The 27,671-nt window shown below is 42.6% G+C and overlaps 1 protein-coding gene across 1 annotated transcript; it reads right to left on the bottom strand.

Moving 5' to 3' along the window:
• Positions 1-24,541, bottom strand: OLFM4 (olfactomedin 4). The gene is made up of 6 exons (XM_040584648.1): positions 24,461-24,541; positions 22,204-22,281; positions 18,358-18,510; positions 11,966-12,178; positions 10,881-11,034; positions 1-3,200 (listed from the first exon to the last, which is right to left on the bottom strand). Exons 1-6 carry the CDS (start codon positions 24,539-24,541, stop codon positions 2,407-2,409), a joined length of 1,473 nt encoding a protein of 490 aa, XP_040440582.1. The 3' UTR covers positions 1-2,406.
• Positions 24,542-27,671: the final 3,130 nt, after the last annotated feature.

Raw genomic sequence — 27,671 nt, 5'->3', positions numbered from 1 at the left:
CTGGTCTCCAGGTCCCTGCAGCCCTGCCCTGCCAGGCCGTGGGGACCGCCAAGCCAGGCTCACCCGTGGGCCCATGTCCCAGCCCAACCTCAGCCTGTCCCTGTCCCCAGGGAGGTGCCCGATGCCCAGGGCTGGAGCTGCCCTGATGCTCCCCAGCTGCCCTGCTCCTGGCACAGTGGGCAGCCATGCCACTCCCACTGCCACCACCACCATGGAAGCCTCTAGACCTGAGGCTGACTGCTGTGTCCAAAGGGGAGAAAGCTAGACCATGAGGACCTGTCCCCAGGGAGGACTTGAGAATCCCAGTCCACTCACTAGTCAGTCACTTCCATGCTGACACCCACTCCCTCCCTAAATGGTGGTGAGCTGAAGAGCCTCAAGGCCCGTGCTGACAGCATTTCTTGATAATAAGTGGAAAGCTGCGCACCTTCTGTGACACACATGCAGATATAGAGGGGAAAATATTTTTGCAGTATTTTCTTCTTCCTTTCTCAGCCAAATCCTTACTTGGGCTGTTACGGATTATTCACACAGCAGCACCGCCTGTGCTGACTGATCAGATTACTGCATCAATGCCTCCATGGCTTTCAAATTCATTTCACAGGTTTCCAAGAAACAGATGCTGATACCTGATAAGTGGCAGCACCTGGCTTCAAAATGTATCATCATTTCATCAGCCTTCGATATCTCAAGTAACATCTCAGCTTTGATGCAGAAATGTTACCCTAACCAGCTAACATATTTCTGTGTGGGGAAATAAAGCTCCTTTTACGTACTTGTTGACATACTGATTCACACTTCTATGTTGTTCACAGAGCTACTGAAGCACATGGAGCCCAAGTGAGTGCAATGGTCCTCTTTCAAACATTTGGTGCCCTGGCATCCCGTTGCATCCCAGAAGTTACCTATTTGTCACAAGCAGCTTTACATTGCTCTATAGCACAGCTGAGATTCTTTGAAAATATATTTTTTTATTTAAAAAAAAGCAATTGTTTGCATATGTATTGATTCTGATTATCAGAGGACACAGACATGATTGCATAGGTAACAGAAGAAAGGAACCACATGAACCACTTTCTTCATCATTGTAGAGCTCTGAATTTCAGATTTTCAGCCTGCTTTCTGACATGATGAATGTAAGACGTTACAGTGCACACACTCAGAAACTGTTACACAATACCTGTTAAAAAACCCAATACATATATCCAGCTAGCTTGACCACACTTCTGTTTTCCACAAGACCTCTTACCTTGCTGTAAGACAGAATTACCCAGGGAACAAATTGGACCCTACACTAACAAGGCTCTCAGGAATCTAATTACAGAACCGCAAAAATGTTGCATAGAGGCACATTAAATAACATGACTGTCATTCTATGGCAATGCATGATATACACCTAAAGGCCACTTGTGGCCAATAAAGTCAACAGGAGGATTTACATCAGCTTACAAGAGAATAAAGGAAAGGAAAACAGAGTTTGTTTCACTGTACTGCCAGGAAAATGGGGCTATGGTGACCGCAAAGCATGGCTAGATTGCAGTAAAACCATTCATAAGGCCAGGTTTAGGCACACAGAACTGCTAAAGGCAGCAGAGTGGGACAGAGGGAAAGCTGGTGAAAGCCCTGCTGCCAGTTTCTCCCTCACAGTCATTCCAAGAATCCAGCCTGGTGCTGTAGCAGCTTGGGAGAGGGCTGAGCTGCTAGGAAGCAGCTGCAGGTGGGGGCCCAGGTGCAGCTGTCCCACTGCATCAGTGATGGTAAGGGCAGTGAGCTCTGTCCCTGCCCTGACGCCTTCTCTTCCATCCCTGTGGTAGGACTTCAAACAGCAAAGTGCACTTCCACCCTCTCTCCTGAAGCCTTGAGCCAGATACTGCTGCTTCCACTGAACAAAGAGGTTGCTGTCTTCCAACCAAGTCTACTCCCTGTACTATTTTAATCCTTTGACTAATTCCTCTGAGGCCTCAATCCACTCTGCTGAAGATCAGTGGAAATTCATTCTCATTTTCTGGGTGCCTTGCCAGTGTTACACTGACAAATACACATCAGTGGGTAATTAACTTCTTGGTCAGTAGATAGCCTGTGTCCATCGATTCCTGTTAACAAAATGCACTAAATCTATGCAGTAAATCTACCCTTAGAGGAAGGACAATCATACAGCACCAACCACCAATAAACACCAACCGAGACCTAAAGAACCCAGTAATGCCAAACACTGCTGCCAGCAATACTACCGACCAGAGTGGGCAATTCCTTTAGAGCATAAGTAATATGTATATATACAACATCCACAGACATAGTACATCAGACCAGATGAACTCTAAACTGGCAATAGCACTGGCTAAAGCTGTATTGGATCTCTTGTTTTAGTTGCTGCCAGTTTTATCGCATGCTTACGTCACTGAACCACTAAGACTGAAAGGTCGTATCGTACCTTAGAAGGTAACCATCGTTGTAAACATACAGTCTCTGATCTGTGGGGTTATAACCAATACTCTGGACTGTGTCTAATTTTTTATCCATAATGACACTAATACGACCTTCTTGGCCAGTAGCCGTGTCATATGTGTAGAAGATTTCCTCTTTCCTAGTGTTCATTGGCCTTGTGGCATACAGAACACCACATACCATGAAAGCATTGGAAACAGATGGTTTGTACTGTCTTGTCTGCCAAGTATTTACCACATCAAGTGTAGTCTCATTGAGTTTGCTAATCACAATGTTGCCCATGCTACGTTCTGTTGAATATATTACCCATAACCCACTTTCATCCACAGCAAAATCCATGTCTTGCCATGAAACACCTGCATAAGAGAAACGGTTACCAGTAACAGCATCTGGAAGCTCCTTCCTCAAAACCATGGTGTTTGTTTTAAAATTATGCTTCACCATATGTCTTGAATTATAAGCATGATAGTACAAATAATTATTATAAAGGGCAGCACCACTTCCTTCCCCATATGTTATTCTACTTTCATATATGGGTTTAAACAGCAGTAAATCATCAAAGGAACTATAAATTCTGTAGTATTCCAAGTATATCCCATTCGTGTTCAATGGTGCAACCCAATAGACTTCCCTCTCTGGGTTAGAGGGAGAGTAATCTCTACCCCAGGAACCATATTTGTAGGAAAATCCTCTCCAGTTCAGCTTTACAATATAGGGCTGGCTAACATTCAGCAGTCCACGATGATTGCAGCTACCTGCAAATGAAGAGAAAAAATCAGGTTTTCCAAATGTCATCATTAGGAGAGAAGTTTTGCATACTGTAGCCTCTAGAGTGTGTTTACTAAGGATTAGTTTTGTGGCAAAGCATAGGCATAAATGCATAGCTTTATGTGTAAGGCTCATTTTGGCCCAAGGTCAGCAACCGGATGGCACTAAGTATTCCAAGTTGACTCAGAAAGTTAGTGGGGAAAAAAATAAAATGCATATTATTACGGCTGTTGGGGGGGGGGCGGGGGGAGAAAAGATAAAGGCATCCATCCTCATGATTAATTTGCAGAAAATAAGTGCTTACTGTGCTGTCCAGACAAGGGACAGAATTCTGTATCTACCCATCTGATGTACCCTAGCCTGATGCACTAGGAAATCCCTTGGAAAATAAAATTTCAGAAGCTTTTTAGGTTATTTTCTACCTCAGTGGAACTGAGAGCATAAGAGACAGAGGGAAAAGAGAGAGAAGTATCTGATTTTTGTGTATTTCACTTCAGAGGGGAAGGAAGGAGCAGCAACAACAGTAATTCCAGAGTCACATTTCAGATTAGCATTCTGCTGTCAGAATTACAGCTTTACAACAGTGCATCACAGCCACATGGTGTCTTCCACCTCCGGCCCTCAAAGAAATCTGCAGACAGTAACAACCACAGCCTAGGAAACGTAGACAGATATTAGTCCAAGTTCATGTGAGGCAACTCTAAAGAGACTATGACTTCAAGCTGAACCAGAACAGCTCTGTTTTCCACATATCAACTGTGAAGCCATTTCCAGGATCATGGAAATAAAAGAAATACTTTCCTTTTACTTCTGGTGAATGGCTGTGACATTACTGTTTCCTGATAAATTCTCAATATTGTAAAAGTCACTGGTGGAAAAAATCCTCGACTCAGAAATGCCCATGGGCTTTTAATGAGTCCAAAGCCGCCACTGGCAAAAACCAGCATGCTTTTTTTCCAAGTGTTAACATTAGCTTTTTGTATTACTGCCACAAAAGTGTCCCAGATTTTTCATTGTAAGGATATGTTCACCTGAGGTAATGAAGACGGAGATGTCAAGCGACTGGCACCACCTGACAAACATAGTGGTATTCCAGTGCATCCCAGTCCAGTGGGGTGCTCTAGTCACTCGACAGCCTTCCTTATTAAAGGTGGAGTATGATACGAACAGACCCAAGTTTCACATGTCAATTAATGGCCACAACTGTTTGATATTAATAATACCTCCCTCAGCACAGGAACTCCTTGCATCACCAGCTATGGTATCAATGATTAAAGTCAAACTTATCTTTTGAGGTTTTAATACTTTGCATGGGTACCATGTCATGATTGCCTGACAGCTTGTATGAAAAGAATGGTTGTTTGTACGCTCAGTCATATAAATGGATGTCTAGCATATAAATAATCTATGTCTTAGCACAAAGAAAAAAGAGAAATAACAAAGAAAGAATTTACCTTTGCCCTCAAAGCTGGCCATCCCTAAGCAAGGCCAGACGATACTTATAGAGCTGAACTGAAAACTCCTAAATCCACCAACATAAAAAGCTCAGGAAGCATCTTGTCCTCAAAGGCATCCTAGTCTATCCCACTGATTGAAGGAAATGCAGAGACAGACCAATCTGCCGTACTCTACTTGGAAAAGGTCTGGGAAACGAGATATTTGGTGGAAAACAGACTGCAGCAAATGCAGAGAAATCTTGTTTTGATCTGTTTTGCCCAGGGGAAAGATGTTCTGCCTCCAGGGGAAACCTGTGGCCTGAACGTTAGAATTGTCTAAGCAAAAGGGTAACATCTGTGCCAATATGTACAGTCGAGTTGAGCAGTGAAGCTCTCCACATCTCCTCCTTTCTCGAAATGTAGTATTTCTCTCCTTCCGCTACATAACACCTTCACCTCTCACAGTTTTGAGTTGTCTTGCACTAGTGGCTCGGGGGACATGTGATTCACCTGCAGCCTCCCCTCAACATCTATGAGGACGGTGGGGAGCAGCTTTATATTAAATGCAAATTGGTATGCTGAGCTAAACCCCTGTGCCCCCAGGCCACGTTGGCAACTTTCTTGGGGTCAGTATTGCCCATGGGAGCAGCTCTACATTAATGAGTGCCCAGCTCATGGCAGGGAGGGTGACATGAGTTGTGAATAATCCCACCTCCTCCCCCAACTCATTTTGTGTCCTGGGATTCTTGCAGCTGGAACATGGGATGACCCTGGTTGAACACTGCTTCCTTCTGTGCCACCAAGAGTCGATGCAAATCAACATTCCTGGCTCGGAGCAGATGAGCATTTAAGCATGCACTTAAGTGCTTTAGAAAGGATGAGGCCCTGGAGCAGAAACCTAATTTCCAAATATAGCACAAGGAAGGCGCTGATGTATGGCTAGCCAGGCTGCATCTCTGGAAATGGCACGTAGCATGGCTAGTAACGCGGCCTCAGCACTGCACACAGATATCAGTGTTTGGAGGTGCTTATACTTCAACCCATGCAAAGAAAGCAAGCTAAGGCAGACAGTGCAAAATGGCTTGCAGCCTGCCAACTCCATAAATCAATTTGAACTGTTTTTTTCTTATAGCTCTATTATGTATTGTTACCTCTGGCACGAGGGCTTCTTTCAAGCTGGTGACATATTGAATATGTTACTGTGCTTAAATCACAATAAACTTATCTCAGAATTAAATGGTTATTAAATGCTCTAAAACTCTTGATTTGTTTAGAAAAATATAGCGCCGAGGCTTGCAGGTAGTGAAGCACTGCTAAGCTCATCTATATGCGACCTCAAATAATTTTTCATGTCATTAAGCACAACACAATTCCAGATTTATTTTAATAATTCATACATTGTTTCATAAATAAAAAACAAACGTGTGTTCAGCAATGAGACCTTTTTTTACAAAAGAAATAATAAATTATTATTTCTTCCCTTAAAGAGATCTCTCTGCTGAACACTTGTTTGGTTTTTATTTATGAAACAATGAATTATTAAAATAAAGTTAGAAGCATGTTCCGTTTTAATGACATCAAAAATTGTCTGAGGTTTTTATAGAGTATGTGCTTGATTTTGATTTCTCTGAAAACTCTCCCAGAATTATTATCTTTTTAACCAGAAAACTCTGTGGTAGTCAGGGGGTGATCTGTCTTCTGCACTGGTTCAGAAAAATTCAGTGTTGTTTATTTAATCTAAACTTGCCTCCCTGTCTGGATCTTGGGGGGAGGGAAAATGCACAAAGGAAACAAAGTGTCATGTAATTTTGTAAATATTAGAAGGTACTTGAAATAAATCCATATGCATTATTCAAACTTTCAAGTTTTTAACTCCTTTCTCTGCTGTTTTGGGCCACTGATAAATGATGTCCTGGTATTTCTGCTTTCCTTTGTTTCATGCTTATGTAGCAAGCAGGCGAGAGGAGGACAATATAGGTACATACACACATAGTTCTCCTTCTCCCTACATAAAGAGCCAGTATCTCAGCTCAGTTGTTTACTAACCCTTCTGATTCATCAGAAAAGGAGCTGGCACTTTGCTGTCAGGACTGGAGGGAGCCTGACTTGCTCGGCTAACGGGCTGCAGAACTGAGCATGAGACATGAGTATGAGGTCTTGCTTTACCTGCTTCACTCTGAAGCACTCACAGACCACATCAGCTTCTCACTCCAACAATACAGGTGTCAAGAAAACCCCAGCAGCCTTCCCCCACCAAGCAGCTGCATCTGATTGCAGAAAAGAAGGGACCACGGTTTGCCTATGCAGCCAAAGGCAAGGTGTGACCCACATTTAAAGGAACTCCCATGAGGGGCACAGAGACAAGGAGCAGGCTGGTGATACACTCTCACACATGCTCCCAAGCACCAGATGTGCCTTCCTTTCCCATCAGATGAACCACTGCATCCAGATGTGTGAGCTGTTACCAGCCTTATTATGGTTTGAGACACAGGAGATGGTGCTGCTCAGGGAAAGGCTCATTCCTGACACAGGAACCCACACAGACACCTCAGTCTTCACCAGGATCATGGGGCACAGACACAGGCTGACAGCTGTGTCAGAGAAGATTTACGTTGTCAGTACCTAATAGGGGATGAGGTGAGGGGCTGGAGTTCATCTGACCTACCTTCAGGCAACTAAAAATTCAGGTGCCTCATCTAAGCTCCCTCCATGGCCAATGGAGAAATGCATGTGTCTCCAGGGGCTGTTCAGGCAGTCCTGGAGAGAAGGCACTGGCCAGCTCTTTTCAGGTGCCTGTGGGCATGTCTCCCTCTTTATGTACGGATGTATTCATTTCAAAACACAATCCAAAACACTCAACACAGACATCTTGGGAACACAGCAGGTAATATATAAGGTAAAAGCGAAATCACTCTAACTAAGACTCCAACACGATTGCCTGAGTTTCAGCATTAGGCTACACCAGGCCTTCCTCCTGCTGAGACCTATTCATCAATAATTTGAAATCCTTCTAAATTTCTAAATGTATAAAAGCCAGAAAAACCAGCTTTTCTCTTTTTTTCCTTTCTTTTTTTGCCTTGGAGAGTTTCATCTGACTCGCTTCTCCCTGCTGCCTCTCTCAGATCATTTCAGGGAGATGTGACAAAGAAGCTGCTGCGGAGTCCTTAAAGAACCATCCTGGGGTCTTTTCTCACTCTACCTGCCCTGATGCAGCCAGATGAGATCAGCACAAAAGAAAAACGAATGGATAAATGTTTCTTCCCGCTGGAGTGAAGAGGAGAGAGATGCCAGGAACTGCTGCAGACAGGAAAGCCAGTAATGATGAGGAGGATGATTAACTAATTTACTGAGCTCCATCTCAGACACTCAGACACCCACCTCTCCAGTTGGAGGGTAAGGCAAATGAAGACCAGTGATTTATTACTGCTGTGTTGTTGGAGAACAGGCCTGCTCACTCGGAGAAACACGGCAGCAAAAGCCTTGGGGGACAGAGTCAGAGGGGCTGTGTACTACAGCACTGAGAAGCAAGAAGCTTTAATTAAACTTGCCTTTAGACTCATGGTCTTAGGCAGCTTGGGGATTAGCCAAGCTTTCTCTAGTTTATGTTGACTACCCAAAATATGTAGGAGAGAAGATTAAGGGGGAAAGAAAACGCTATCTGAAAACAGGACAAAGAGTCAGTTTAATAGAAACATTATAAATATAATATGAACTAAAAGCAGGGCAAGGCCAAATGGTTTGGCAGGAATTCAAGGCAATCAGGCTTGCAGAGAAAAAGTATGGAAATTGTGTTCAAATGCATAAATGAGTGCTAGAGAGCTTCAGAGGCCTAGGTGTGAGCATCCATGCAAAGCCTCCAAAATGACCATCTAGAAAATGCAGCTCTCATGTACTTACTCCATCTCCCCAAGCAATAACATCTTACTACTTCTACTTGTTTTCAGATACAGTCTGCAGGACATGCAATTGCTCTACAAAGTTCTCTGCCCAAAGAATACTTGCTCCCTGCCAGGCACACAAAGTCAGGATATGCAAGTCCTGCATTGATTAGCAGGGGTCTGAGCCTACATAACACCTGGGTTATGTGTATAGCTGGCATCACCCAAAAGCCAGGAAACTTATCAGTCTGTGGAAGTTGCTTTGTGCCAGCCTCAGAGATCACCCTCACCCTAAAGGTGGCCATGGCAATATGCCCCCACACCCCCTACAACTCCTCTGGGTTTCCTACTGCTGTGGGCAAAAGATAAACTCACAGGCAACACCAGAGAATGTGCTCAGCTGGTGTCAGCGGTGGTAGTTCTCTGGAAGTCAATGGAGCTGTCATTGTTCATGCCACCCTGGGGTTTTGACCTTCTAGGTTATTTCCCATTCTGTGGTTCCCTCACAATGTATGCCAAGATGCCTGAGCCAGCAATGACCACACAGTCAGGAATAAGGCAACACTAAAGCAATACCATTTTAGTCCCAGATGAACTCTATTCACCTCCACACCATGCCCTGAGAAACAATGCTAAATAATTCTGTTAGGGGCACAGCCTTGTGCAGTTACATTTACCCATCCCAGAGCTATCATACTGCTCTAGACATGACTTGCCTATTCTGCATGGAGCTGCACTGTCCCACTCTGGGAAAGCCCCTGTGCCCCACAGACGCTCACACCAACCACCCAGGCATAAAAGCAGCCCCTTTCTCCATCACTCATGGAAGGACATAGTATTCTTGTTCTGAAGCCCAGTAGTTTCTCACCAAAACAAAGGCATGCTGTAGGCTTGAAGAGAAAGAGATTGTTTCTTTCCACACACCATCACCCTCAATAAATCAATAAGATGCCCTTCAAACACTTTTAAAACATGGCTGCTTTTTTTTTTTTCATTGAAACACTTTAAGCCCTTCCATAACGAGCAGAGAAAGGCCTTGAGGTTTTGCAATGCACAATTTTGTTTCAGCTTTTCCTCCTGCCTGATCCCCAGACAAGGTGTTACCCACGCACCCTGTCAGAGAAGTGAAGCAGCTGCATGCACCACCACAAAGTCCTACAGAGATCACAATAGGAAAGGCTGCTGACCCTAAGGGAAGCTTGTATTTCTGCCTCTCACTTTTCCAATGAGATGTTTGAACTAGCTGACCCCAAGGTGATAAGGGGTAAATGTTGGTAGGTGCAAAACTGTGCTCCTTGCAAGCAGGACACCACTCCTTTTTCATGGGCTCTTCCAGCTGACTGCTAACAAGCTTATGTGAAAAAGCAGGATCCTTCCCCTGGGTATTGTATACAACAGAGCACTTTCTCTCTTACAGTACCCTGTCAAAAGGAACCTCCTGTGTATAAACAGGAGATCAACACAGTTTGAAAAATCTTCCTGTCTGTTGGCAAGTGGGATGCTTGACCTGGCATACCTAAACTATTGTTTCCTAAACAGTTTGCTTCAGTGTATCGTATTTGACTCTCAAAATTTCTCTAGACTATGATTCACTCACAATGTGATTTTTCAAACTGAACACAATGTCAAGACAAAAATCATTCCTGTTGTAAACTAATTACCACAAGTCCTGTGACTTTTGACACTTTTGTATGAACTGCACTCTAGGAACTACTGATCTAAGCCCCAGAACATAACCTTTCCTAGTTAAGGAAATTATAAAATCCTAGTTCCTTTGAAATCAGTAATACAGCTCCAACTTATTTCCCTGAAACCAGAATTTCCCCCAAGGTTCTTGGCCTTCTGATTTAGAGGAATCTTTTGCCTGTGAAGCAAAAGTAATCTTCATGCAAAGCTACCTTCCAGAGCTTGCATTCCACAGCTTTAGTACATCAACTGCTGCTCATACATTTCCCAAGCAGCATTAGAGCAAAATTGCCATGACACAGGTCACTTCCACAGGAACTATTAAAAATCAAAGCTGGTCAGAAAAAAGCATAGCTTCCCCCCCAAAAAAGGTAATTGTTTTTAAAAAGAGAAGGAGGTTAGAGATTTGCTTTTCATGCTGCAGGTGATAGGAAGATCACAACTTTTTCCCATTGAAAATAGCTACTGTGTCTGGAAGAGTTTGTTTCCTGCCCTCGTTTTCCTTTTGAACCTGTTGATGAAACATCAGGAGCTGTCTGCTCATTTTTCAAGAGCTAAGTAGTATCGTTACAATTGTATTTAAAATTAACAAATGGAAATGTATGAATTCACTGTTCTACCCATATATTACGTTGGTTTTTATCTGATATACAACAGAAATGCTTACCTGGTGGGAAATAAGGGGGTATTATAGTTTTGTTTGTGGCCTCTTCACACTCTTTCAATCGATTCTGCAGAGACACAATTTGTCGACGAATTGCAAGGACATTGTTTTTGTCCAGTGATTCTAGTTCATTTACCAGTATAGTCAGATTTGTGATCTAGAGGGAAAAAAAAAAGATGGCAAGTTTAAATTTCCATCAACTTTATTTAACAGATATTTCCAGGCAGCGTTGATCATACCACAAAAGATACTACAGAACAGGTTTTAAGAAATATCGCTAAGAATAGGCCTTATCCTGCTAGCCTGAACTTTACATTTCCAGCAGAGGTATGTGACCATAAGGAAATGCTTTAACACTCAGTTGTATAACATAATGCAAAAATATAGTGTTATTTTATAGGTCATATAAAAGTATCCAGTAAGTCTTAGGCAAGTACTAGCTATTATATATGAAAAGTACTTATTACAGCCTTACAAAAGTATCTGGAGATTTTTATTTGTAAAGATAAATGATGTTTTCAATAACATCCTTGATGACCTAGAGGACAATGGAGAAATGATATTTCACTTTCCATCTGAAGTAATTATTCTCTCTAGGTGAGTGATTAACTACAATTTTGAAAATATGATTTATAGTCTGCTGGGAAGGTGATAGTCTTTCCCAGTTCTTGATTTCATATTGATTGGGCCATTGCCCTAGCAACCAGAAGCTAATTTTTTAATTATCTACATTAAAGCACAGAGGCCTTCAAGCATGGGGGTCTGTAAATTGATATTTATTATAATAATTCAATCAGCTTATATGCTTAATGCTATGCAAAACTGTTAATTTTCAGGCAGATACTTGGCAAAAATACAGTGGTCTCCATTTGTTTGGGGGTTTCTTTGCTTTTCTGTGCTCTATATCAAGGAAAAAATGTTAATACGTTTAAGGTCAAGCTTTCTTTTAATTTATGCTGATGAAATGCTAAAGTAATTCCACTGGCTGCAGTAGAGACAGGCTACATTTCCTCAACATAAACACTAATGAAAGGATAGACTATCTATATATTTGAACTCTCTGCGGCTAATTAAGACTTTGGCAATACCTCCAAATATATTTGCTCAACAATGACATTGCTTCCAACAAGGCTGGATTTCAGCTGAGTGACCAGTCTCTCTAGGTCACTGATTTCCATTTTCAGTAACTGGAAGTCCAGTTCTGTGTAAGATACACTGCTCTTCTCCATATGCTCCACTCTGATGGTTATATTAAGGATTTGCTGCTGATATAGTTCAATCATTTTTGAGTACTTCTTAACCTTAAAGAAAGAAAAAAAAGAAGGTACATATTCATGTCCAGGTTAGCAAATACGACAAGTCTGTTTGTCATCTTCACTGTATTTCTGAGTACCCCATGCTTAACTTCCACATACTTGACATATATGTTCTTCACATACACTACATAAATGAAATTTGCATCACATAGAAGAAAAAAATGTGAAATTTAACCCTCATTTATTGTTGGCAGTTCCACATAGTCCCCTCAGGAACGCCTGGGGATAACTGAAGGCAGAATTTCACTTGCAGTCCTCCATTTTTTTAATTCTTTGCCAATATTGTCTCTGTGAGCTAATTTTATCCTCAGTATGCCAAGAACATACATTGGTGAAAATTTTATTAGGAAATCTGCAGTGTATTATCTCACAAAAGAAACCCAAGGAGGCTGAAAAATGCAATAAAGGATTCCCATGTTTTTCAACTTCATTTCCTATTAACTCTGAATCCAAATAGGATTTTACCCTGTGTACATTTGAATTGTGTCAAAAGTTGACAGAACTGGTTTGCGGTTTGTCTTTGGGTGGGGGGAAAATGTTTAAACACAGTGTTAAAAATTAAATCTTGTTTAAATGAAAGTGTAAAATATATTGCAGGCTTTAGCTAAAGTAATTTACATAGCAGCCTTTTCAGCCTTTGAACTGTTGAACAGTTGTCCAGATAAATATATTTTCACAGATAGGTCTACTGAAGTAAAGGTCACAGCACAAACATTGTTATGCACAATGTTAACAATTTTATATGGATTTGGGACATTCCTTGGAAAATGTTATCTCCTTGAAATTTCTCTTCCATATGCTTCATAAAAGTCATGTCTCTTTTCCCTTAAATCAATATAATTATATCACAAGAGGTAAGAAGTAGAAATGAATACAATTAGTTTGTTGAACCAGTAACTCCATATTTATACTCTCAGATAACATTTGTAGTACAAGTCCCTCTCTCTATAGCACTATGCCTTCCATAATTATTACTTCTTCAGCTGAAAGATTTTTAGGCCACATCCTCTCAATCATTTTCACATTATCTTAACATGAAATTAAAGTAATTTTTTTTCCCCATTGTCTCTGGAAAGGTGTCTAAAATCCTGTCATGGTGTGAAGACCACAGACTCCCTCTTTTGCTGTTCTGGCAGCAGTGCTTGGGACAGGGTCCCCCAAAAACACAGTTATCAAATAATTCCTTTCAAATTTGATTGAAGCCCTTCTGTACCAAAGAGGACATATGGGGACTCATGGTGTGGAAATTCATGAAGGACAGAAAGGATCCTTTAAGATCATAAGATATTCAGTGATGTGACTTAAGAAGTAGAACTGCAAGAGAGAAGACCCTGTTTTCAAAAGAATAACTTTCAATAGTGGCATAACTACACTATAAATCTGAAAGAACCCACTACCAAACCTCTGCATGCACATACGTAACATACACCAAACCCGGGCTGCTCAATCCCATGCATTTAAATCAGAGTTTGAAACAGATCTTCTGTTCTAAATGTGTGCAGCCAGACTTTGCGCTGCTCTGATACGGAAACTGGCAAGTTTCCATAAGCTGCAGCAGAAGCACCCTGACTCATAACACTGAATGCTCTAAATCTCCTGGGTCAAGCCAGGGTAACTGAGCTATTTATTACAATTAAGAATAAAAAATAATAACATATAAAGACTTAGAGCTAGTTCCTTGTAAGTGTCTGGCAACAGAGACAGCTGGGATCCCTTTTTCTAGCTGTCACCATCATCTGCTCAGGAGGGAATAGTAGCAAAAACTGGACAACGTTCTTGGAAAAGCCAGATGTAGTTGGACCTCAGACTTTCCTTGATCACCAAAATCAGATTGGAGTTGGATATCCTCAGAAAAAAACTTCTGAAAAAAATCTTCAAAGGGTAATGTTTAGACTGTGTGTCTAGAGCAGGGGTCCTCAAACTACGGCCCGCGGGCCAGATACGGCCCCCCAGGGTCCTCTATCCAGCCCCCGGTATTTACAGAATCCCCCGCTCCCCCCACCGGGGGTTGGGGGGGGAAACCAAGCAGCCGCAGATGACTGCCTGCCACTGCATCCACGCCGGCCCCCTGGTTAAAAAGTTTGAGGACCCCTGGTCTAGAGTTTGCACAACAAAAAAAGAAAGAATATATGATTACAGCCTGAGAAATAAAAAGCAAGCCCATGTCTGAACAGAACTGCACTGCTGTGTGAAGCTACATATATCACATAGGTATTTGGAAATCTATCTAGGTATTAATAACCTTTCTCATAGTAATACTAATAGCAATAATAAAAATAACAATAATGCAATTAAGCCCAAATCTACAAACCACTGAAATAAACAGACTGCTGGAATTAGTGATGGCTACTCACTAGTGAGAAACCTGTGAATTTGAAGGTTTCTCCTGGGTCCTGAGCCTGGACAGAATGCTGAGGGCTGGAGCAAGGCATACATAGTTATTTCAGCCCTGATTGCAGAGTGCTGCGGGTCACAGACCTGAAGTTCTCCTTCCACATCAGAGAGTTTTCATTCAGTCAACCATCTAGGTCACTTAAGGACATATCAACACCATCCAGTGGAGTACAGATGAGAGATATATACAAGTTGAGCCTGCACTAGCTCCAGCACTCTGCAGTGCTCTGTACAGCCACACCAGCATCACAAGGAACTTAAGCTAACAGCTTCCCTGACAAATTACTGGACAAATACCATTTTCTCAGCAGTGCTGCTCTAACAGGTCTACGCTGCTTTTGCAGACAAATCCAGCACATACGTCAAGCATTGCAATGCCCTGTGTGGACATCCCCACCTGCTCAGATTTGGCTTAAGAGATTCTGTAATATAGAAATACCAGTTGAAAAAGGCACATGGTGTTGCTCTGTTGCTTGGCAGATACGTTTAAGCAGCTTGTACTGTACCCTGCTCTTCTGCTGCATCTACCTGTTAGGGACTGGCTGTTGTCTCTTGACAAGCTGGCACAGAAACTCTGTGCATATCCCATACTTAGGGATACAGACCAATAAATAGTATTGATTGCTGCCACATTTGTCATAAAAGCCTAAAGTGAGGTATGATGAGTGCATAGGGCCTGTACTAGCCCTCTATAGGAAGGAGCCACGTGAGGCATACATAGGAAGAAAATTCCTCAGTTTCAGTTTTTACTCCTTTCCAAGCATTGTCACCCTCATGGAATGAAAAGGGCAGGAAAAATCTGCAATGCTCATTTACTGTGTCATTTACCTGCAATTGGTATTTATCAGAACAGGTTTTGCAGCATGCAAACAGACACTTACCCAGCATGCATTTGGAGAGTACAGAAGAGGGAACAAAGGTGCAAGATGAAGATGTAAAAGAAAAAAAGTGGGAGGACTGAGAGAAGATAAGAAAGAAGTGACAAAACCAGCAACTCTATAAAGTCACTCAGCCCAGGACACTGGCTTTGGGCAGGCCTGACTTCTACAGACCCGTAAGGAGCAAGGTTGGCAAGTAGTCTGCAAGCTGACATCAAGAGGAATTCCACTGCGGGTTAATCTGTTTTGAAACAGCTGTTCCTGGTAGAGGGCAGGCATGGGTTTTTTCTCCTGTTTTTGTTACATGAGGATGTTGTGGCCGTTGTGAGCCAAGTTCTGAACGGCACTTTCTCTCCTTGGGATCATGTGCTGATCCTGTTACAGAGGTGTCCTCTCCCCTCTCCTATTGAGAGAAGCAGCCAATTCCTGCTTTGCTTTGAAAGGTTAATTTTCTTCTGCAATCATAATTATGCTGGCAAAGGTTGATGTGACAGGGGAAAAATTATTCTGGTATTTTCAGTCTACAGTTTGTACTCATTTGGCACATGAGAGCATCTCTTTATCTGTGAGCTTCCTTGCCTGCTGATTCTATAAAAGGACCCCCTTGCTTTTTGAATTAGCCTACAATCAGGCAAAAGGTTAACGATTCAATCAGGTTGTTTATCTGGGACTTCTAGGACATGGAAAGCATCCTTAAGACGGTCCAATCCTGCAGCTCTTACCCAGGGAAAGCTCCCATGAGCTTCAAAGGGTGTTTTAGAAGGGCAACCAAAGCACAGATCTTCAGTCAAAAAAGGAAGTACTCCGTAGAAATTCCCAGCCCTGTGGTGCAACTAGGTTATGTTTGACCAAGATTCCCTAGGAATTTGCTCAGGATTATCCCTAATAATGATCAGTAATGAGAGCTTGGCTTTCTTCTATTTCATTATTTGCTTCTTTCTGAGTATTACCATGACTAAAGTAATACGCAAGATTGTGTAAGCATGATTTTTCCCACAACGTGGAGACTCATGCATCACAAGATCTCAGACTGCTTAAGTTCAGATATCAATAGGGCAGTGCTTGACAGCTTTCTTCTTTCTACAGAAAAACAACATCATAACTGAGAAATCTTACACACACAGTTACACCAAAATGCAATCTGTTCATTTTCATTTCTGACCCAAAGTGTCTCTTTGCCTATATCACACCAAAGTATATGTCACACTTTATCTAACTAGATGCATTGTAACACTGCTTGGATGATTGGTGTCGACAGGATGAAATTCAGTGAAGCCTGAGTTAGGTCGAGTATTTTTGCTGTCTGCAGGGAGAATTGAAAGCCAAGGTCAGCATCTACACAGTGGTACACTGCTGGGCACCTAAGGATGACAACACAGTTACACCAGTTGACATCAGCTGGCAACCTAGGCATTAGGTTGCCATAAAATCGTACCTGAATTTAGGTATCTATAGTAACTTGTGTCTTCATATGGGCAAGATGACTGAACTCAAAGGAGATCTGAGGTTGTCCACTCAAGGAGGTCAGCAGTACTTCTGCTCTGCAGAACTACATGGCACTATCAGATAAGTCACACATCCTGAATGAAACATGCACCATTCCAAGGAAAGTACTGGTAAGGGACTGGTTACACCGGGGCCAGTGACTGGGAAAGCTGGTACACAAACACCCTGAAGAATCACACCAACTTTCTGGCTGGGAAGCATGCCCCTGATCCTGCCTCGGTACAACTAGCTTAAAATGCCAGCACTGACCACAGTGGGAACATTATGGGGACCTGAAATCTCAGCAGTTTTCATGGGTCACTCACTCTGAGCTAACCCTCCATGCAGGGGCTCAGGTAACTCCTGTGCTTGGAGGCAGTGGGGCTTCTGTCAGCTTGCCCTTCATATCCCTGCTGACAGCTGAATGTGTTTCATTGTTAGCTCTAGTTCTTTCCAAACAAATGATTTGAACTGAAAGATCTTACCACAGGATCCTCCGCCTGTTGTTGTGGTTTTTATGCACAACTTCTTATCTGTTCTTGATTATACCAGAGGAGGGTTATGAATATTTATGGTTAGAATTTATAATTTAATGCTGTGCCTTTTCTGCTGATTAATTCAAGGACACTTCATTTCTTAAGATGCTCAGTTCCTGAAGAAAACACTTTCTGCTGGACATCTAATCTGAATCCTGAATATTTATCCACTATCAAAAGTCAAAGACAGATTTCTGTCTTCACAGGCAGCTTCACCCAGTGCACTGCAGCATGTGTAGGTTTGCCTGAGTTCCTCAAAAAACGGATCTGAATTCATGCAACAAGCAGCCAAAGTACTGAAGGTATGTTTGTCTTCAACAGCAATGCATAATTCAGCAGTCTCACTGCCACAGCTTCAGATGTTGACAAGGAAGATATTTGATTTTTTAAAATTTGTTTTAATCTGTGAGAGCAGAAGAAGTGAAGAGGCAAATATTCACCTACTTCCTCACTCTGGGCTGTGGTGACCTTTCTCCTCTTTCCCTTCATTTCCCTCCTACAACCTGGCTGGCTTGATACAAATAATAACACATGAAAGAGCAGGAGGCTTGGCTTCCTATAGCTCTGTTTAGCAATCACAAATGAATAAAACTGTGCCAAAAGAGGAAAAACATAACCATTCTTCCAAAAATGCCATATGCCTCTAGCTACAAAGGCCTAGAAAAGAGACCTAAGGATATTCAAATGTATGGCATGCTACAATGTCAAAGATTAAATCTCAAGTCACCCTTCTCTTAGTTCTTACAGAGCCCTCTTTCCTGCTGTTTAAAAGACACATCACAGAAAAGGGCTGACTGCTGTACTTTCTTCACAGGCAACCGTTTTTTAGCAGATGTACAGTCATTGTATTTATGAGAAAAGAACACCTTACTTGAGAAAGCTCTATCTCAAATTTCTCCGAGAGCGTTGCGGCTATAATTTCCAATTGCTCAGCCTTCTGCACTGGAAAGGTGGTATCCGGCAAGTACACAGAGCACTGGCAAGTTCCCTCATCATCCATAGTGCCAGGCACATTGGCAAAGAGCTGCAATAACAAAAATGTAAGGAAAAAAGTGTTAATATTATCCTTTGAATTCAGTAGCTAATGTCTGACAATAATATGAGCTGTGACAACCATGAGATCAATAACTTCGTTGCTAGACATCTTTCACCTTTTTCTGCCAAGGAACTCAAAATATCTAGCAATTTTTTATGACTCAGTCTCATAAATCTTTCTGAAAATAGTTAAATGATTTTACCATTGGAAAAACAGAAGTATATAATAGTCCTTCCTTTCCCAATCTTGCAGACAATGTTCCTAAAATAACGAAATAATTTTTACAGCAGATAGAAAAGCACACAACAGCAGGAAAATAATAACTTAGTAAGTTAGGTCTTATAGTTACTGTTCTGTTGATCTGAATTGATCAGATCATCTAGTCATTTCCATCCATAGAGATGAAAGCACCAAAACAGAACTAGTAATGGGGAAAGTTTTGAAAAGAAAAATGCTCCATTTGAAGGTTTTCAGCCTGCCTTAGCTGACAGACATATGCATTTAATTATGCACAGCTGAAAGGTGATGAATTAAATGTGCAGGCTCAGCCTAAGGTAGAAATACTTATTTTGCTAGAAAATATTACATGTAACATCCACCCTCCACAGCCCACCCACCCACATTTGTGGACAGTTTGCAAGGCGACTGCCCATGCCGTTAGCATGAATTGCCTTGTCCTGGTTGTTTGCATGCTCAAAGCATCACCATTGGAGCAATGTGTATGGTGCATGCAAAGGTCAGGGCTGCCAATTCATGACCTTGCCATAATTTACAGCCGAAGCACATAATTTCCTATAAGCAATGGGATGCATTCTGAGTGTGTTTGGAGCAGTTCCTTTTTGTTTGTACACAAAACTCTTCCCCGTTCATAAATCTATCACAAATTTATTAATAAAGAAATTTGATGTTACTCTAAAATATTCTGGCACACACTTCAATGCAGCTGCATATTTTAAAGCTACAGATTTGCTCTTTAAATACTCTTCCTATAATCTCTCCGCCTGCCTTGCAGAAATCCCGGTGTTATTTATGTGTTTTCTCCTCTTTCCCTCTTAAAAATAAACAAGCAAACAAAAAACTATCTACTGAAAACTGACATTGCAGCACTTCTTCCCTTGCTTTTTCACAGTGATTTCAACCAACATCCTCACCACCAAACCAGTCCAGAATATGCAGTGATGACCAGTAGCAAAGCTGTCTTGATCTGTGAGCCCAAGAAGAGAACTGCAGCAAGCAGGAATGATCCCAGTTCACACTTCTGGCAATCTTTACCACAGCCATAACAAAGAGCATGCATCTCATTTTGAAAGAAAGCATGAAAAGACATTTTATCTGTAGTATTCAAGCACGACGGGCCTTAAAACTTCAGTCATAGGCAGACTGCCGAAGACATTTAATGTGAAAGGAAGCAAAGAAGTATCTCGTGGCATTCAAGCATTTCTCAGCCCATAACTTTCACTGATTTCCCTGCAAGGTGGTTATCAAAGCCAAAGGGTTCCTAAGTCACTTAAATGCTTCTGCACCTCTGAGTCCTCTGCGTATGGGCATAACTGGGATGGCAAGTTCCTCAGCAATAACAAAAGAAACAGATAGGGGAGGGGGAAGAAACAAAAGAAGAAATAAATGTGGTTCGGCATCTTCTAATAAGACTGTTGTGCACTGGCATGCTCACTTTTTGTGTGGAAGGTATTGTATTTTATCCTTTCTGTGTATAAGACAAATGTAACATACACGTGTATGTGTATACCTAGAGAGTATACTATACATAGTATAGCATAGTGTGTACTATACATATGTATATACATTTCCATACATATATAGTGTGAACTATACATTGTATACTCTGCAATAAACTACAGCCTTGACTATATATAGCCATCAGTTTAGCTAGAGATACCATGCTTATTTCATGTGCTAAACAAGCCATTCATAAATGTATTCAGATGATCTCCCCAAAAAACTCCAATTTGTGCATTTAAACTCCCTATAAAAAACAATCGTTATATTCTAACATTTGTGTTAGGAGAAAGCCTTGAGTAGAAGGCAGAGCTTCAGTGCAGTAATTGCAGCTTATATCTAAGCCAAAAGACAGTTTCCCCGAAGGAGCAGACAGCCTGGGCACACAGAACTGCTTCTATTCTTCCACTGACATTACAAACATTGGGATCATGATGTTGACAAGACCAAGAAGCAATGTTTAGTTAAAAGCCCCTTGGGTCAGCAAGCGCTTCAATCAAAATATAATACCAGTCAAATGACAACCATATACCAAAAATGCCTTCCCTCATCCTGTAGAAAAACGCACAAGATAGGCTGTTACTTCTGATGGAGTTGTATGTTTTTTAAAGTTTAATAATTTATACGGAATGCTTAAAAGAGAGCAAACTGTCCTAGCCTACAGCAAGGACTTACTTGACAGCAACATTTCACTCTGTAAAATTAAGCTGTTACAAATACATATTTGAAGCTATGAAAAATGTTCCTTTCCCACATCCCTTCAATTTAAGGGAGTAGGAGCCTTTTTCGAGTTACTCGGTTTTCTGAAAAATAGGAAATTTATTCAGCTGCCTAAATGTGGACTTAGGGTTACATCCTCAAAACAGCCTAGCCATTTTAGTACTTAATTTCAGCTGCACTGTAGCCCAGCAGCATTCACAGCTCTGAATTAGCTACTCCCTCATCCTAAAACATAGAATGGGATCCTCAGAAACCACTTATCAGGGACAGAGGCCACAGCAGGGACAGAGACCACCTCAGCTGGGCAAGGAGATGGATGAGATTTAGGTTCTGGTACTGAGACTTGGAGAGAGAGACTCCTGACTCCATTTAACTTTCTAAACCCTCCACTGGAGGCAGAAACTTAACTCTGCCTCAGAAGAGGTGCCTCCACACATCCCAGGTGCCACACTAGGCTAGCCTGGACAACGAAGACCTGCTGTCAAGCTGTCTACCATCTCCAGTCTGATTTGGAGCTGTGCTTTGGAAAAACTCTGTTCTTGATACTAGATTGCAGGACCATTCAGAACAAGTGTGTCCCATTGAATCTGCTCCAAAGCGAACACGTTATTAAGCAGTCACTGACAGAGAGAGGCAAAGAAACCAAACCCTGAAATCCTTAGACCATGGACTTGAGCACTGTGCCAGAGGCACGGAAATCAGATTCAAGTCCCTGTATCAGCAAATAATTGAATAAAATTTCAGCCAAGTAGAATAGGGAGAACGAAGATTTTCTCACTCCCAGCAACCACAAGTGGGGACTTCTCAGAAGGTAAGTTTCAAGGCCCTGTTTTGGTTTACATGAGAGGACAGAATTGAAAAGAAGTCTTCCCCTTCCTCCAGGAAGGCTGTAACCACCAAACTGTTCGGTACATTGCCATCAAACCCCCACAGCCCCAGCTGTTCCATGTCTGGGTTGACTTCAGTAGTCACAACGGTCGTGGCAGAGAACTGGATGTGACTTGAGTCATTAAATGACATGGCAGCAGCACTGATGATCTGGGGAATCTGCTACTGCCTAAAATGTGGGATACACAACACCTAAACTCTCTTCCTGGGCAGCCTAAATGATGTACCTATATCAGGGTTAAGTCTCTGAGTGACTGTGTAGCATTTAAAAAATGGGACACAAGTTCCTAATTTTGCTCTTTCCTGGACTTTATTGCAGAACAGTAATGGTTATACCTTTGAGGGAGTGTGCAGGTTGCCAGTCATCTTGCTAGATTGAGTCAGATGTGGAAGCGTCATATTGAGACGAGGGGTCTAAAAAGCAAAGGAAAGCCTTTTTCAGTGTGAATTCCTGTGTATGGAACTGTCCCTTCCCCACCAGCTAGCCCCCATCCTGCAGCTCCAAAGCACTTTGATTTTATTCTTGGAGCCATCCCCAGCAACAGTAAAATTAATTGGCTTATCTGACCTGCTGTTGAGGCAACTAACGTTTCCCCGGGCACATTGTCACTTCACAGACACCTCCTCTTGAAGAAAGGCTCTGTGTGACCAGTGCAAGGCAGGGGACGCGCAGCCTGCTCGGGAGGTGTGAGCTGGGGCTCTGACAGGCAGCCCTGGCAGATTGCATGGCAGTCTAAAATGACAGTACGGTGTCCCTCTGCCCTAAATCCGGAGATTACTGTCCTCCCAGCAGGAATGTCTGCTCCTCGCCACCCAGCCCATGCTCCAGCCTCCCAGCACAGGACTCACTGCCCCTTTCATGCCAAGCTGTCAGGCTGCGAGCTGTGATGGCTGGGACATGTCCCCTGCTCTGCTACTAGCACTACAGAGGGGACAGCATCCCACCGCGGGGAGGGAGCACTGGCAGAAGCCCCCGCACTGCCAGGTCCACCTTGAGAGTCCTACTTAGCAAGGCAATATACGTCCCCTTTAACTTTCATCTGTGTCTGGTGCCGGCCTTCCTGACACAGCAAGGAGACTGGCTGTCACTCTGGCACTGTAATGTGTGTCTCCAAAGGTCTGCTGTGTCCCCCACGCACAGTGTGCACAGCATGATGCAGCGTGCTGTCACCCATAGTGGGGTCTCACCACTAACTGGGAACTGCAGCAAGACACCCTCAATGTCAAATGGTGTGACAGACGGAGCATCAAATGGGCTTCTCCTGCAGCGGACCCCTGGGTCTTTCTGCATTTCCCAAATCCCAGCTGAAGCCCAATTCCCGATCCAGGGAATGGTAGGAAAATCCAAATGGCCAGCAAAGGGCAGGTCTATTAAAGGGCACAGTGTAAACAAGCTTTTGTAGGATGGTCTGTCAAATAAACCCATTTGAACAAATATTTGTGTGCTCATATGATTATACTGAAAATGAAGAGGGGCAGCTAGTAGCAATTAACTGTGGTAGGGCAAAAAGCATCACAAATTGTGTAAACTACACAAACTGGGGACTAGCTTAAAGCTAAGCAGACTGAGGAGAAGTGTCTTCCATATTAAGCTTTCTACCCTCAGCTTATCAACATTTATTTACCTCCGTCTTGACTTTTGTAACTTTCCATTCATTGAGCAGATAAAAGCACTTTCCCAGGAGATGTTAACTTCACTGCCTGCATCCTCAGTGCTCCCAAACTTAAAAAAAATGTAACTAGGGCATACAGGATTTTTCTGGCTGGTGACTAAACCAGACAAATCAGAAAGAGTCATTGGAAGCCAAAATGTTTTTTTTCCAAATTTTAACTAAAAAATACCCAAAAGCAGTCACTTTGGGTCAAACAAAGCCACAATGTTTCTGTTTCATTTGCAAGAGCTTTTAATCTATTCTCAACCTTTTTCTTCTGATAATTTATGCCAAATTTAATTTTTTTAAAAAAAGAGGCAGTACAAAATTAAAACAAATCTTTCACTAATGTAATTTTCCAAAGTTTTCTTGTCTCCCTTCCTCCCTGGATTTGTTGTTGTTTTTGTGGGTTAGGGGCCTTTTATTCCGGTTGATGGCTTTGATTTGAATTTCTCTTTTGCCCAACTAGATACAGTTTTATAAGGGAAGAGGAACGCGACCCCACAAAAAACACCCAGTACGGCTTTCATGTGCCTGGTCACAGAGTGTGACAGCAATCATGCAACTAGGAAAGCCCCCACCTCCCAACTCCTTCCACATCAAAGATGTGGATCCTTTCCTGCTATAAGCCCTTGCTAATTAATTAGAAGCTACACCGAGCATTTAATATCCACTCAGATCCTCACTGGGAGTTGCACTTATCTAACCAAAGGCAGAATTTGACTCTGATTTTAAACCCGTGCCTCACTTTTACATGTATTATCCAGTCCCTATACATTAGTTGCAGGAAGAATGGAGGAATACTTTATAAACTTTCTCCATGCAGAGATCTCAACATTTGTCTAGTAATTTTCCAGTAACCTAAAAGAATTTTCAGCAATCTAAATTACATGGGAAGACAAGAAGGCACCAAAGTTCAGGTTGTAACACCCCCATCTTACCGCTTCTGTTGTTGCCGTTGCTCTAGCCAGAGCATTCATGCTTTGCACAAGCAGCAGCACAGCCACCTGTGCGTGCTTCATCTTCTCAGCCAGCAGATGTAACAGCAAAGGGACAAAGGAGGTCTTTTATAGTAGAGTCTGGGGATTTCCCCACCCAAATCTTAAGGAACTTGTGTGATATTTTTTTCAAGTTTTTGGATAAGTGATATCATGAAGTCATGTAATAATAGGTGTCAAATTACTAACGTACAAAGAACATATGAGTTACCATCAGAAATTAACTACATCCAATTTCCAAACAGGAAAGCTTTCCCATAAGGGCAGTATCTAATCTTAATCTTGGTTATATAAAACAACGGGTGTTTATTTGCTAGGATAGGTAGATAGATATTTCCTCTAACTGTAACTTAGTCACACAAATTCTTATAGATCCATTTAAGTTATGCAGACAATACAGGTCTGAGTGATATTTATTACTTCTTATAGGTACAGAGAAGACCAGGTCAGGTTAGACTGTTCACACACCAGAAACATCGTCCCCTTTTTTCGAAGGCCCACAGACTTTGACAATACGTAAAATGCACAAGGGTCTCTACAGCTTTTCTGTTCCCTCAGTTCTCACATAGAACAGGTGGGACACAATCAATCTTCTCCCATTTCCTTCTCAGTAGGTTTATGTCTTGTACACTAACACTATGTACCCGTTAATGTTTATTCATGTATTAACACTGTGTACCCATCAATGCTTACTCGCTCTCTTTTCATGGAGCTGCATGCCAACTGACCACAAAGTTTCACTGTCCCTGCCTCTAGAGCACTGATCCACGAAGATAAAAAAGGCCACAAGCAATGTCTAGCGAGACCCCCCCACTCTCTAACTGTACCACACTTCCCCGCATGGCAGGCAGTGAGCTGCCTGCAGTTCCCAACGCATCCAGCCCACCACAGGAACTCCCCACTTCCAGCAAGCTACCACCTTGGAGTAGTCAGCTGCAAGCCTCCACCTGGCACAAGACTAAAATTTCTCTGCAGAGTTCTGTGGATCACTCGGAAAATGAGCTAGGTGTTTGAAAGGAAGGTTCCAGTTGGGACTAAGGGAATGGCCATGTCTGTGCACCTGTAAAAGAAGTCAAGAATTCCCTAGACCAAAACATGTCATTTCTTGGCCCTTCCTGCACCTGTATCATCAATGAAGCATTTCCCTTTCCTTCTTCATTTTGTCAGATTTAGTTCTTCTACCAGGTCAGCAACAAAAGGCTGCAGTTGTGTGTAAGTGGCAGAAGTGGTTAGGAGACCCTGATTCCCTTCCAGCGCTGGAGGGAAGAGGTGAGGGCAGGAGCAGCTGTACTTGCGAGCAGCAGTACTGCCTTAGATGAAACCCATCTCCCGGGTGAGGAACTCAGGTGGCTTTCTTGTGTTACCATAGCACTATCAGCTCCAGGTGGCAAATGGAAAAGCTGAGGCTTAGGGCAGATACATACTAGAAAACTCTTCAGAGCAGTCAGGTCCATTGGGGTAACATGTTTTACCACAACTTCACATAAGCATAAGCCTCCTGACAGATCCACAAGGCTGGCGGCAGCAACTTTGTTGAGAAGTAGCTCATTTTGTAGGGAATGGATATAATACGTTCTTGCAAAAACACTTCTTCACAGAAGAAGCTGCAACTTCACTGGAGGATTACATGGCTAATAAGTCAATGTAAGATAGGTAAGACCTGGAAGGCATGTGATAATGTCTTAGCAAAAAGCACCAAAGCCATGGTGGCAGAGCAAGAAAACAAGTCCAGGCCTCTTCCTCCCTCCCGGCTTGTAGTTCTCTGCTTTCCTGGGGTAAATCACAGTCCTGTCAAGAGAATGGAGAGACTGAAGCTGTAATTACAGTTTCTTTGTAAGGGCTCGAGCCTTGAGCTCCAGTCCAAGAGGAGCAGACCAGTCCACATCAGAGCAGCTATATATAGGCTGTGAACTCTCCTCTGCACCATAAGAAAGACTCTTTGGCCACTCCAGAGCAGATTTCAGGTGCAAACCAACACATATGTATTGCAGATAACTGGTAAGCCTACACTGCCCACCAAGTTAACTCCCAGTTTGCTCTCAGGTTGTGATAGCCTGATATTGCTTAATTGCTGCTTCCTTCCCAGCCTCTTTTTTGGAGTGAATCAACTGATTTTCTCCATACAAAAGTGAGGGAAGTACTAGAAACAGATCGCCCCTAAAATGTGCCATTGATGAGGGTTTGTTCTTTATCAACCCTGCCTGGTCCTAACCAGCCCTCTAAATCCCGACACAAGCCATCCTGGCACATGCCTTGTTATGGAAGTATCACTCTGGTGGGCTACAACCCATGCCTCAGGTTATTTCTGATGCTTCAAAAAGAAAAAAAGACCAAAAAAAGCAACACAGAAAAGCAGTGATCACATCTTTGAACCAAAGGGCCCAGAAGAGACCCAAAAAGACAATTGCTTCATCACAAGGAGACAAGGGAAACCGCCAGGCCGCTGTAAAGAAACCAGCTCTGAGGAGGGTGCAAACAGGCCACTTTTCCTGTGGACCAGGCATCGTTCCCAGGGGTGGATGCATTTAGCAGGATAGATGCAGCCTGAAGGGAAAGCATAACACAGAGGCACAGGAAAACCAACCTGACAGTACAGATGCATCTGTATGTATGCAGACCCCAGATGCGCAGCATGCCCCATGCCCCATCCAGGCAGCAACACAAAGCTGGCTGAAGGCAGCTGGCTATGGCACATACAAGCCCACTGGCCTTGCTAAGGCACCTGGAGGCCCACCAGCTACAGAGAGAGCAACCTTGCAGCACACACAGCCACACATGCAGGCTGCAGTGCATGGCAAGTGCAGTTCTGAGGGCAGATTCGTGCAGTCTGCAGAGACAGCCTGTGACTTTGGAGCATGGATCTCTAATCAGGGGAAAAACCTGTTTCCTAAGCGTAACAGTGAGCCTCTGTTCCTTCCACAGCCTGGTACTGCAAGTCACATACAAAGCACAATAGTTTCTTACCAGTTTTTATTTTATGCTTAAAAGGCAGTTCCAAGATAGGAAGCAAATATTAGCTAAGTAATGATAGTTAATCAGGTGCTTTGGCAATTTCTCCTTTATTTCTGTTTGCACATGATCTGAGATCAGAGACAGTGGGGACCTACATTTTTACTCCTAGTCAAACCTTAATTATTACTAAGCAAAAATACCT

This window comes from Falco naumanni, chromosome 2, assembly GCF_017639655.2.
Source record: "Falco naumanni isolate bFalNau1 chromosome 2, bFalNau1.pat, whole genome shotgun sequence".
NCBI classification, from domain to species: Eukaryota; Metazoa; Chordata; class Aves; order Falconiformes; family Falconidae; genus Falco; species Falco naumanni.
The sequence above is the reverse complement of the archived record's forward strand: the minus strand, read 5'-3'. Positions and strand labels throughout refer to the sequence as shown.